This window comes from Panthera uncia, assembly GCF_023721935.1.
Source record: "Panthera uncia isolate 11264 chromosome C1 unlocalized genomic scaffold, Puncia_PCG_1.0 HiC_scaffold_4, whole genome shotgun sequence".
Classification (NCBI taxonomy): Eukaryota; Metazoa; Chordata; class Mammalia; order Carnivora; family Felidae; genus Panthera; species Panthera uncia.
The window spans coordinates 71,368,510-71,381,163 of record NW_026057585.1 but is presented as its reverse complement, the minus strand read 5'-3'; the positions used below and the strand labels follow the sequence as shown (position 1 = coordinate 71,381,163).

At 44.3% G+C, this 12,654-nt stretch overlaps 1 protein-coding gene across 1 annotated transcript in view; it reads left to right on the top strand.

Annotated features, from left to right (window-relative positions):
• CFAP57 (cilia and flagella associated protein 57) overlaps positions 1–12,654 on the top strand; it is a 70,058-nt gene that overhangs the window by 55,079 nt on the left and 2,325 nt on the right. The window contains exon 22 of the mRNA XM_049617337.1: positions 4,553–4,685. Within this exon, the coding sequence (XP_049473294.1) occupies positions 4,553–4,685 (133 nt within the window). The remainder of the gene's footprint in view (positions 1–4,552; positions 4,686–12,654) is intronic.

The following is a 12,654-nucleotide window of genomic DNA, read 5'->3' as shown; positions in this document are numbered from 1 at the left end:
CTGCCCTCAACAGTTCGTGGTAGGAAACTGAAACCAGATACAGATAAGCACTGCTAGTATGGTATATCCAGTGCCGTGTGCCCCTCATAGAGGCAGGCTTCAATTAGGGGAAGAGGCATTTGAGCTGTGCCTTGAACAGGAAGTAGAAGCAGCAGGGAGCAAGTGGGGGGAAGAGGCTTCCAGGCAGAGAGAACACCTGAGAACAGACAGGGAAGAGTGAGGCCTGTGGGGTGTCTGGGGACCCGGGCGTCCAGACCCTCCTTTATTGCAGAGCACCGGGGCAAGAAGAAAAAGCCCACTGGAGAGTGAGTAGCTTAGGGTCCCCGGAGAGGGCTTTCCTTGCCACACCAAGAAGCAGCAAGTTTATCTTAGAAGCAGTTGCCACCCAAGGTTGAAGCAGGTAGCGGGGTAGGCAGGGTGGACAGGCTGCTGGCGCAAGGCAGGAGGCGGGGCACCCCATTTGGAGATGACTGTCCGTTCAGCGGAAATGAGAAGACCTCAGAAGGGGTAAGTTGTGATATCAAAAAACAACTCAGAGTAGAAGTGGGATGTGAGAGGAAGACTGAAAGAGGAGCAGAGAGATGCCTCATCTGGGCAGTTAGGCAGATGTCCGTCCCACCAACTGTGGGTTCCGGAAGGACACCACTGACGCAGGGCTTCCAAGGCCACGGAGCACATCTGTTGCCTGCTTCTTCCACACAGCCAGGCCCTGCCAACATAGGTAAGGCCAGTAGGGGGTGCTATTGGTATTCCCTTCCTTCTCCTTTCTGGGCCGAAGGCTCCATCAGGGTCCGTTCCTGCCAGGGCTCTCTGTGTAGCTCCTTTGTTTAGAAGGTTGTCTATAGAAATGGACTTAGCATTCCCTAGCCAGTCACTCTTACAGACCCCAAGACCTGGCATGTGATGGACCCCAGGTCACATTTTTCCCGCAGCAGAGGAGCTGGGTGGGGGGCTGGAGGGTTGGAGGGGCTTTTGTAGGTGGTCCTGACCAAGGAGGGATCAGGAACAGAAGACTCAGCAAACGCTGTTGCGTCCACATTTTAAATTCACACAGCTACCCAAGGCATATACAGTGGACCTCAGTGTGACCTCTGGATTCTCCAGAACACAGACCACCCCAGAAACCACTTTAGGGAGCCCAGCTTGTACTTTTCGGGGGCTCCCATGGTCGTCATCTGACGTGAGGTGTTGGAATGGGGTGACGTCCGTCACAGGTGGAAAGGAGAGTCCAGGAGACAACAGTTGTAGAGGAGCAAGCACTTGGAGGCAGACACGACCGGATTCAAATCCCACCTCTACTACCACTGAAGCACTGCCTCGGCCTCAGTTTCCTCATAGGGAAATGAGTCTAATAACACCTTCTTCATAAGGTTGTCCCGGGGATTAGATGAGTTATTGCATGCAAAATATTTGCCGTGGTGCAGGGATCCGGTCACCTCTTGAAGTTATGATTACTCTTGTTACCAGGAGCAGCAGCAGCATCCAGCATTTACTGCTTCAAATCCTGCTTGCTCCCTCTTGGTTCCAGGCCTGAAACAGTCTTCTCTCTCTCCCCCACCTCCCCAGGAAGTCCTTCTCCCACTGGGTGTGCGCCCCTCTTCAGACTCTCATGGCCTCTCTAAGCATTGCATCCAAGCTGGACCTTCTTTGCCCGGCACGGTGACCAGTGCATAGTAGGCTTTCAGAGTCAGTGAATGAATGAACGAGTGAAAAAAATGAGTGAACAGAATGGGGAACCAGGCTGCATTAACTCATGGGTCTCGATCACACTCTAGTGGGAACTGGGTCTTATCCTAAAGGCCCATTAGGGTGGCAGGCATCACGGAGGCAGTGGGCTAGAAACAGGCATTCACACCAAAAAGTACTGGGAGCCAAGTCCCAAGCAGGACTGTCAAGGATGGAGGGGTGGGGAGACACTAGGGCAAGGGCTCCACTTGGGGCCGTTTATGGTAATAGAGGGGAGAGATGCTGAGAGCTGGGTTACAAATGGACAGCAAGAAAGGTGAACATGAGATCCAGTTCAGACTCAGAATCGACAGGACTTAGTGATAAAATGGATGAATATGATGCAGAAGTACCTCAAGACCTGGCCGGAGAGGACTGGACAAATGGTACCTTCAGTCTCTAATCTTCAATCTGATTACTGTTACTTTACTGAATGAGGCAAGAGAAGGGAAAGCTAAGTGATGCCCATGAAGTAGGGGAGTGGACAGACCCCCGAGCCAGAGCAAGTTTGCCTGAGTTCCCCGCGGGCCCTCCTGTGTCTCCCGTCTGTCTCTTCTCCCCTAAGCAACCTTTACCCCCTGGTTTGTAATTTCCTTGTTAGTAAGAATCTCATCTTATTCAGCTTGATATTGCTGCATTAGTTATTCATTTGCTATCCGTTCCACAAATATTTATTGAGCGCCTCTTACATGCAAGGTAGGGTCCAAGGTCTTGAAACCAAATACATACATATTTAATCGATCACGTCATGACAGAAAGTCAGCGCAGAGAGGTTTCAGGGGAGGAAACTGGCAGAGAGTTTTGCTGGAGAGCATCTGGAAAGGAAGTGTGGGAGATTCATCACTAAAGCCTGGGTTGGTTAAAATAGTAAAAGATCAGATGGAGAAATCTGCTGACTTTATAGAAAAAAAGGCACAAAGCCCAGCCTGAAAACGAGGGATCAGCAATAATTGGGCATCTCATCCAAGAGGGAGAGAATTTTTTTTTTTTTAATGAGGAATACTGAAATTAAGTGATATACTGAAAATCTGAAGGTATATCTGACATGCTCAGATAAAGGGGCTCTGGAGGGAAAGAATATGTTAGGGTCTCCCCAGTTCAGGCCCTGCTCCCACTTGGGCTCCACAGGCATATCCCCATAACAGAAAAGTGGTTGTCATGGCTCACAGACAACAGTGCTTGGGGTCACCCTGTTTTCTGGGCTGACTCCATGCTTCCCGCTATGGAGACAGTGTCCGAAGTGGTGGTTGTTCCTGGCACAGGTCCGTTTTATGTGGCCTGAATTGGCCTTTTTTGGCATTCCAACCCTCAGTGGCCTTGCTACCCATGGATTGCCTGGCCCTCAGGCCAGCCGCAGCCTCTCTTAGGAGCTGGCTCAAAACTTAGAATCTCAGGATCAGCCCCAAGCCTACCGAGTCAGAAGCCACATTTAACAGGATCCTTAAGTGATTCGTTTGCACTGTCACGTGAGAGGCACTGCTGAAGACAAGCCGAGCAAAGAGTACTCTAAAAGCAAAGTAGCCAGTCCCTCTCTGGGCCCATGATGACAAGGACATCTCCATGGAGCCGCCCTCGATGCCCGCAGGCTGAGTGTGAAAAGGAAGGCAGATCTGAGGTGTGAGGAGGGAAGAGAGAAGAGACTGCTTGGTCCCAGGTGCAGAGCCCTCACCCCAGGCCCCCAGCAGGTTCCACATCCTCACTCCTCTGCACCTGCCTCTCGCTTTGTGTCCGGGATACGGAACCACCACAGGTCCCCCCACACCAGCCGTGTCCTACTTCTGTGCCTTTCTCTTGCTGCTCCAGTTGTGTGCAACCCCCTCTACCCTCTCCTTGGTAGCTCCTTCAAGCCTCAGCCCAGGGGTCAATTCTTAGGACTCTTCCCTGGTCATTCGGGCAGAGCTCTGTGCCCCACCCCTCCATTGCATCAAGGTGGCTGCCATGCTCAATTACGCCTAGATCCCCCGCTAAGCCCTAAGCTCCTCAAGAGCAGAGGCCAGGTCTTAACTTTCTGTATACCTCAGATCAGCACAGTGCAGCACAGTAAGTACTCAGTAAATATTGGATGGATGGATGGATGGATGGATGGATATTTGTCAAACACAAGAGAAGTGAACTATCAATGGATATAGCAAATGTTAATTATTCATTTGCTTTTCTGTGCTCCTCAGTAAACAGTATGCTGCTGAAGGCAAAAACCATTTCTTATTTCTATGTTCATCCCAGGGCCATAGCAAATACCATATAAATTTAGGTTCAACAGGGGTGCCTGGGTGGCTCAGTCAGTTAAGCGGCTGGCTCTTGGTTTTGGCTCAGGTCATGATCTCACAGTTTCGTGGGTTCGAGCCCCGCATCAGGCTCCGCACGGACACTGCAGAGCCTGTTGGGATTCTCTGTCTCCCTCTCTCTGCCCCTCCCTCACTCACACTGTGTGTGTGTCTCTCTTTCTCAAAAAAAAAAACACAAAAAAAAACAAAAACAAAAAAAAACGTAGATTCAACAAATGAATGGGGAAAGATGAATAAAGGATAGCACAGTATTTTAAGAGCTCAGAGTTCTGGAGCCAGACTGTCCGAGTCAGAATCCTGGCTCTGCCACCTGCTCTCTATGTAATTTGGGCACATTACATAACCTCTCTATGCCTCAGTTTCCTCTTCTATAAAATTGTGATTATAATAGAATCTCTTCATAGGGTTATTATGATACTTCAATGCATTTAAATTCATATGAAGTGCTTAGAAAAACATCGTTGATGCTGGAAAGGGTCTAGATGCAGGCCCTGGGCCCATTCATCACTCATCCATCCATACTCACTCTCTCTTTTCTACAGGAAAATGTCTCCCTGATCAAGGAGATCAATGAGCTCCGTAGGGAGCTGAAGTTCACCCGCTCCCAAGTCTATGACCTTGAAGCAGCTCTGAAACTGACCAAGAAAATCCGACCACAAGATGTTCCAGAGACAGGTAACGTCACCAGTGGCCAAGGGAGATGAACTTGGGGGTCAAGGGACCAATGGCAGCCACAAGCAGATCTCCGTTTGGCTTCCACAGCTGCCTGTCCCCAGTGTCCTCCTGTATCAGGTCACATCTACCCCATGGCCTACTGGGAACCTCTCTATGCCGCACACCTGCTGTCCAAAAGATCTTTGAGGCCCTTGCCACATTCAAACATGTGCACAACCAAAATCCTTGGGGTTAGTTCTGGTTTTAGAATTCAGAATCTTTCCAATTTTAGAAAGAGCTTACTATCTACTGCATATTATATAACATCCCTAGAGGAGTCTGAGGCAGGTCCCTGAAATCAAACACATTCGTATTTCTGTAGTGAAACATGAATATTCACACTGAACTTCATAAATTTTAAAATGTTCTACATTTTTAGAGCTTTTGGCACTTGAGAATTGCAGATAAGGGATTGTGGACCTGTACAGTTAAAATAAAGACAAGAAGAAATATTAGAAACTACTTAAATGGAAAGAGGAAAGAATGACATTAGAAATGTTAAATGAGTTAATTACTGCAATCATATCCTAAAGTTCCTCTGAATTTCTGACAGCTGAGGCAAAAAGAGAAACAAAGAAATATGAGAGTTTACATAGTCCTCATTTATGGCAAAAGAAGGTTTTTGGCTTTTTTCCTAGGGAAGACAAACCTTACATTTTGTAAGAAACTTATCACATGGATCCTTATTAAACGGATGTTGAATAACACAATGGATAGCCTTTAACTGTAGGTCTTCAGACAATAAAAAAATCATTCTTCACAGGGCGCCTGGGTGGCTCAGTCAGTGGGACATCTGATGTTAGCTCAGGTCACGATCTCCCAGTTCACGAGTTCAAGGCCCGCATCAGATTCTGTGCTGACAGCTCAGAGCCTGGAGCCTGCTTCGGATTCTGTGTCTCCCTCTCTCTCTGACCCTCCCCCACTCATGCTCTGTCTCTCTCTCTCTCTCTCTCTCTCTCTCTCAAAAATAACAAACAAAAAATTTTTTTAAATCATTCTTCAGGTATGCGTTTCTTATCTGGACAGTTGATAAAAACCAAGAGTATAAGGCATTTCTATGGAAAATTAAGTCAATGCAGTTCAAGTATATTGTTTTCTGGTGGCTTACACTCAGGAATAGAGCTTAGAAACCTAAGCTCAGGGGATGGACACCTCCCATGGCTGTGGACTGAGTCTCTCCAATGTCAGTCACCTCGTGTACTGTGGCCATCTAAGAGGTTATCGTTGGGAGAAGGTGACTAAAGGACACACAAGAACCCTCTGTACCATTTTTGTAATTTCTTGGCAGTCTTAAACTATCACAAAATTATACATATAATTGTGTTGTCTCATCTGCCCTTTTTGTTAGAGCCAAGGAGATAGTTGAGACAAGAGTAAACTCTCTGAGTAGTACCTGAAGTGGCAATATCAGGTCTAAAAAACTGACATGACAGCACAGTGTGTGTTACAAAGTCTAAGATACTTCTTAGAGATGAAACCATCTTCCGTCAAAGGTGAAGCATAAATGTGCCTGTGAACAACTGCAAAGCTTCTCTTTTTTTAATTAAAAAAATGTTTTTTCATGTTCATCTATTTTTGAGAGAGAGACAGAGACAGAGCGTGAGCAGAGGAGGGGCAGAGAGAGAGGGAGACACGGAATGCAAAGCAGGCTCCAGGCTCCGAGCTGTCAGCACAGAGCCCGACATGGGGCTTGAACCCGTGAACCGTGAGGTCATGACCTGAGCAGAAGTCAGACGCTCAACTGACTGAGCCACCCAGGCGCCCCCGTGAAGCTTCTCTTTAAAAAATATTTCAAATATGCCCAAGCATCCTAGCAAACAATCAACTGGGACCTCCTCAGGATACTGTCTGATATAGCCAAGTCTTATTACTATTGTGGAAATTTTCAGACATATGCAAAAAAAATGAGAGACAAGCCTAATGAATTCCCATGAATCCATTCCCTGACTTCAACAAGTATCAGCTCCTGCCACTCTGGCTTCATCGGGATCCATAGTTCCCAGTTACTGCTACTTCCTCTCACATCACCTTGGATTATTCTGAAACAAACCCAACATCATATCATCTGTGTGATACAGTTTTACTCAAGGAAGATTTCATTTGTAACAGTTGAAGACAAGTGTTACCAACTGTCTGCTTTGATCATGAAGAACCTGTCTGACTTCTAGTTTTGAACATGGGCCTCCAAGACAAGTCAGCTCAAGATATGCATGCTCAAGTTGTTTAAGACTGACCAATTCAGTTAGTTTTTAAGAACTCTTTATGTGAACAGGACACATTGCCATCCCCAAATCACTTTTTTAGCTTTAGCAGCATTTATATTAAGTTTTCATTCACATAACAACGAACTAGCAGGTCTAATAGACAAACCTGCATGTTTTTCAATTACTAAAACCACATAATTAGAACTTCTAAATAAAGATGGCTCATTAGAAACCTACTAACATGGCATAAGTAACCCATAAGATCAAAGAAAACACAAAAGGAAAGAGATACAAAATTTTGAAAGCTGGAAAACAGATAGATGAGTGGTAACTGACTTCATAGACTCCTAAGCCAGAAATGGGGAACCTAAAAGAAACGTAATGTACATCACAGAACCCCACGAAGGCTCAGGAATTAGCAGAAGCAGATATCTCAGGAAATGGGGGTAAAGGTATGACTGAAAAGGAGGGAGTCTTTAAGAAGCTGTTAGATCTACCTGGTATCCAATACAATGGCTAAAAAATAAATGGATCAGGTCCATCATCATTAAGTTCTTAAAGACCAAAGAACAGAAGAAAAAATCCTTCAAACTTCTAAAGAGGATAGAGGGAGGTTTCGTGCAAAGGATAAAAAATGCCAGTTGCAGGATACAAAATCAGTACACAAAAATCTGTTGCGTTTTTATACACTAACAATGAGCAATCCAAGAAGGAAATTAAGAAAACAGTTGCATTTATATTAACATCAAAAAGCATAAAATACTCAGGAATAAACTTAACCAAGCAGGCAAAAGATCTGTTCACTGAAAACTGCAAAACATTGCTGAAAAAATTAAGTCACCAGTAAATGGAAAAACACCTCCTGTTTGGAAGATTCAGTATTGCTAAGCTGTCAATACTACCCAAAGCAATCTACTGATAGTACAATCGCTGTCTCAATGATATTTCTTTGCAGAAATAGAAAATCCATTCTAAAATTCATACGGAATCTCAAGGTATCCCAAACAGCCAAAACCATTTTGGAAAAGAAGAACAAAATTGGAGGTCTCACACCTCCTGATTTCAAAACTTACTGCAAACTATAGTAGTCAAAACAGTGTGGTACTGGCATAAAGACAGACTTACAGACCAATGGAATAGAGTAGAGAGCCCAGAAATAAACCCTCACATATATGGTCAAATTATTTTCATCAGGCGTGCCAAGACCACTCAATGGGGAAAGGACAATTTTTTCAGCAAATGGTGCTGGGAAAACAGGATACCCACATGCAAAAAAAAAAAAAAAAAAAAAAAAAATAGGAAGTTGGACCCTTACTTTATATCATATACAAAAATTAACTCAAAGTGGACCAAAGACCTAAATGTAAGAGCTAAAACTATAAAATTCATAGAAGAAATGTAGGAGAAAATCTTTATGACATTGGATCTGGCAATGACTTCTTAAATATGACATCAGAAGCACAGGCAACAAAAGGAAAACTAAATACATTGGACTACATCAAAATTTAAAACTTTCATGCATCAAAGAACACTATCAGCAAGAGTGAAAAAGCAGTCCACACAATGGGAGAAAAATACTTGCAAGTCATATATCTGATAAAGGACTGATACCTAGAATAAATAAAGAACTCCTACAACTGAATAATAACCACAAAAAACTTTTTTTAACGAGCAAAAGACTTGAATAGATATTTATCCAAAGAAAATACATAAATGTCTAATAAGTATATGAAACAATGCTCAACATTACAAATCATTAGAAATAAGCAAATTGAAACCACAATGAGATGCTACTTCAGGTCCATTATGATGCTTACTATCAAACAACAACAGCATAAAACTGCAAGTGTTGGTGAGGATGTTGAGAGGGAAAGGAAGGAAGGGAGGCAGGGAAAAAGGAAGAAATGGATTCAAATCAATATAGAATGATTGGGAAACTATAGGCTAACTAGAGGGGGAAACCTACCGCACAGAGGGAGATATATGAGATTAGTATCTGTCAGTCTTAGCTCTAGATGAAGGGAAGGAAAAACAAGAGAAAAGATCTCACCCTGAGAACTCCTAAACAAAAGCCCAAACTCAGGCAGGTTTAAGTCCAGAATTTACACATAATTTACAAGGTTGCTCAAAGCAACCTTGGCTGAAAGTTTAGTTTAACTGGTAGTGTCCCCAGGCCCCAAGCAGAAGCAAATGCAAATTTTCTATGCAAGAATACATTTTAAACCTAGTTGCCAAAGAATTCCCATAGATAACATTCTAAGGAACATGAACTCACAATCAAAAATCACTAAATACGTGAAGAAATAAATCACCATGAGTGAAAAAGTATCAAACAGAATAAAATCAACAAAGATATTTAAGGATATTTAACATGTTTAAAGAAATAAAAGAAATTTGAAAATAAGACAAACTAAGAGTCTCCCAAAATTGGCTAGGTAGATTTGAAAAAAGAACCAAAAATACTCCTAGAAATAAAACTGCAGGTTGTAATTAGACTCAGTGTTCAGACAGAACAATAGGTTAGATATATCTGAAAGGAGACTTTGTGAACTAAAGGAATGAAAAAATGACCCACATTGCAGCCCAGAGGGACAAAAGGTATAGTTGGGATGGGATAACCCAACTCACGTCTAACTGAAGTGTGAGAAAGAGAGAATGGGGAAAGGCAACAACATGATAAAAGCTGGAGGCTTTTCAGAATTGATGAGAGATGCCAATCATCAGGTCCAGGAAGCCCAATGGAGCTGAAGCACTATAAATAAAAAGAAATCTGTATCTGAACTATAGAAAACCGAAGACAGAGATATTAAAAGCAGTGAGAGAACAGACAGATTGCATATAAAGGACTAACAATTCAATTGATGCCTGACTTCCCAGCAGCAACAATGTAAACTGTGTAGACGTTGTGAAATCGTGTCTTCGAAGTGCTAATAGGTAATAACTGCCCCCTAGAGTTATATAACCAGTGAAACAGAAGGAAAAAAATTTTCCAACAAACAAAAACTGAGAGAATTTGTCACCAACGAAACCTCATTAAAGGAACTTTTAAAGAATATATATCAGGAAAAAAATTACTCCAGAGGGAAGTCTGAATGCAAGAAGAAACGATGGGTGAAAAAAGGTAAATATGTACAATCTAAACAACTGTATAAAACAATATGAGCAATGTCCAAATTATGAATTGAAATACCAAGATAGAACTAAAATACTGAGCATTTAACAAGGGGGCCCGGAGCTAAAGCATTCTAAGTCTTGCATTGTTTTGCAAGAAGGTAAAGATACTGAGTTACTTTGGACCCTTTGAAGTTGAATGTCCTTGTTAAACTTTTTAGGATAACTATTGAAAAAGAAACAGAGAGTGTGTATATCTTCCAAACCAGTAAAGCGGGGTGGGGGGGGGGGGGTGGAACTAAATTTTGAAAAGACAAAAAAGGAAAGGAAAAAGTGACACAAACATAAAATGCATAGAAATGAGTAGAAATGAATGCACATGTATTAGTAATCACGTTCTTATTTTTCCATCATTTAAAATCAGAACTTGATCTCCCAAAGGAAGCTTGTGGGCAGGATGCAGAGAGGAGACTGTCCAGCTCTGGTAGATGGCAGGGTCAGAGCAGAGCACAGACCAAGGGGATTTGGGGGGATATGAGGAGTGAGGTGGGGACGGGGGCCATGAGGAGAGAACTAACGAGGCACAGCCATGGAGGAGGACAGGAGGGTTTACACACCACAGCACGTGGAAGGACCATCCAAGGAGGACCCTGTAAGACTGAACCAAATCTGATGAACAGGCAGGTCATTATCAAAAGGATGGGAGAGAATTGGGGCAGTGAAGAGAAGAGACAGGAAAAGCCCAGCCCATGCCCTCAAGATGCTCACAGACCAAGGAAGGAGACAGGGGAAGAAACAAGGGCCAAAGCCCCACATTGAGCCCACTGAACCATTTTCCATGTGAACTGGTCTCAAGAGGCAGAGCTGCACCCCTGGGAACATTCATGGGACAGTGTCACCCAGATCGGGCATGTTTCTGGAGACAACTGCATCTGGCAGCCAGCCACCAGCCAGCAGCTATGTCAACCCCGAGCTGTCCTGTACATGTGCAGTACATCCCAGTGTCCAACCTCTGAGGTCCATTGACCTCACCCAGTGATTGCCCAGCCTAGAGGACCTCAAAGCTGCCATCTGCATCAAGATCCTTAGAACACCTGGAGAAGCACTAGGGCAAAGAGAGGATGGTGTGGCGAGTGGCAGGACAGAGTAAGGAAAATGCAAAGTGCTGGCATATTTCCGGACTCTGTCTGGTATGTGTCTCCAGAACCGTGGCCTCATGAACACAGGTCTCCCTGGGCAATAAGATGGTAACTGAGTAAGTAGCTGAGTCTAAAGGCCAATGGGAAGGGCATAGAGCTTAGTCCAAAGACTATGCTGGTAACCAGGTTAGAGGGAGCACATGGAGAGGCAAACAGAAACTAGGCAGAGGCAAGTGACACAGACAGAGGGGCTTGAAGGCCTGGGTGTGCTATACCTTCCCAGGGGTGCTACTCTCTCAGGGCTAGTCCACAGCTTGACTGACAGGATGGTGATCAGGGTCAACCAGTAGCAACAAGAGGATGAAGGTCAAGAGCTAGAAAAAGAAGAAATAGTAAAAGATCAAGAACCTGGGAATTGCCAAAAGAAGAAGAGTCAAGGAGCAAAGGCAAAAAGAGAAGGGCCTAGACTTCTCTTAGGAAGAGTGGGATGCGTGGAGCACTCTGAATGCCGGCCCCATCATCAGACCACATAGAAGTAAGGCGAGGCTGGCCACTGGCCATTGCTGACAGCTTTCTTCTTGAAATGCCCTCTTCCTTGGCTCCCAACAGGTGTCCTTTTCTAGTGTTAACTTCTGGTGTGCAGGGAAGAGGTTGGCAGTGGATAGGAAAGAGACCCCTCTTCTGCTGAGAGAAGCTTGATGGCGGTCAGGGACTTGGAGACACAGACCGTCAGTGAAGTCGGTGGCAATGTCATCTGTTAAGAGTGGAGAGGACAGGGGCACCGGGGTGGCTCAGTTGGTTAAGCGTCCAACTCTCAGTTTCAGCTCAGGTCACGATCTCACAGTTTCATGAATTCAAACCACACGTCAGGCTCTGTGCCAACAACACGGAACCTGCTTGGGATTCTCTCTCTCTCTCTCTCTCTCTCTCTCTCTCCTCCTCCTCCTCCTCCTCCTCCTCCTCCTCCTCCTCCTCTCCACTCATGCTCTGTCTCTCTCAAAATAAATAAACTCAAAAAAAAAGTGGAGGAGAGGATGGATTTGGCAATAATTTCTGGGATGTGACACCAATGCACAGACAACAAAAGACAAAAATAGACTACATAAAAAATTGGAAACTCACATGCATCAAACTGTAGGATGGGAGAAAATATTTGCAAATCATATATGTGATAAGGAGTTAATGACTAGAATTTGTAACAACTTCCCACAACTCAACAGTCACAACAACAAAACAACCAGATTAAAAACTGGGCAAAAGACTTGAATAGACATTTCTCCAAAGAAGATACACAAACGGTCGACAAGCACATGAAAAGATGCTCAACCTCACTCATCGTCAGAGAAATGAGATCAAAACCACAATGAGATACCACCTCACAACGTTAGGATGACTGCTCTCAAAACAAAGAGAAAAGTGTCGGCAAGCATCTGGAGAAACTGGAACCGTAGTGCACTGTTGGTGGGGACATAAAAT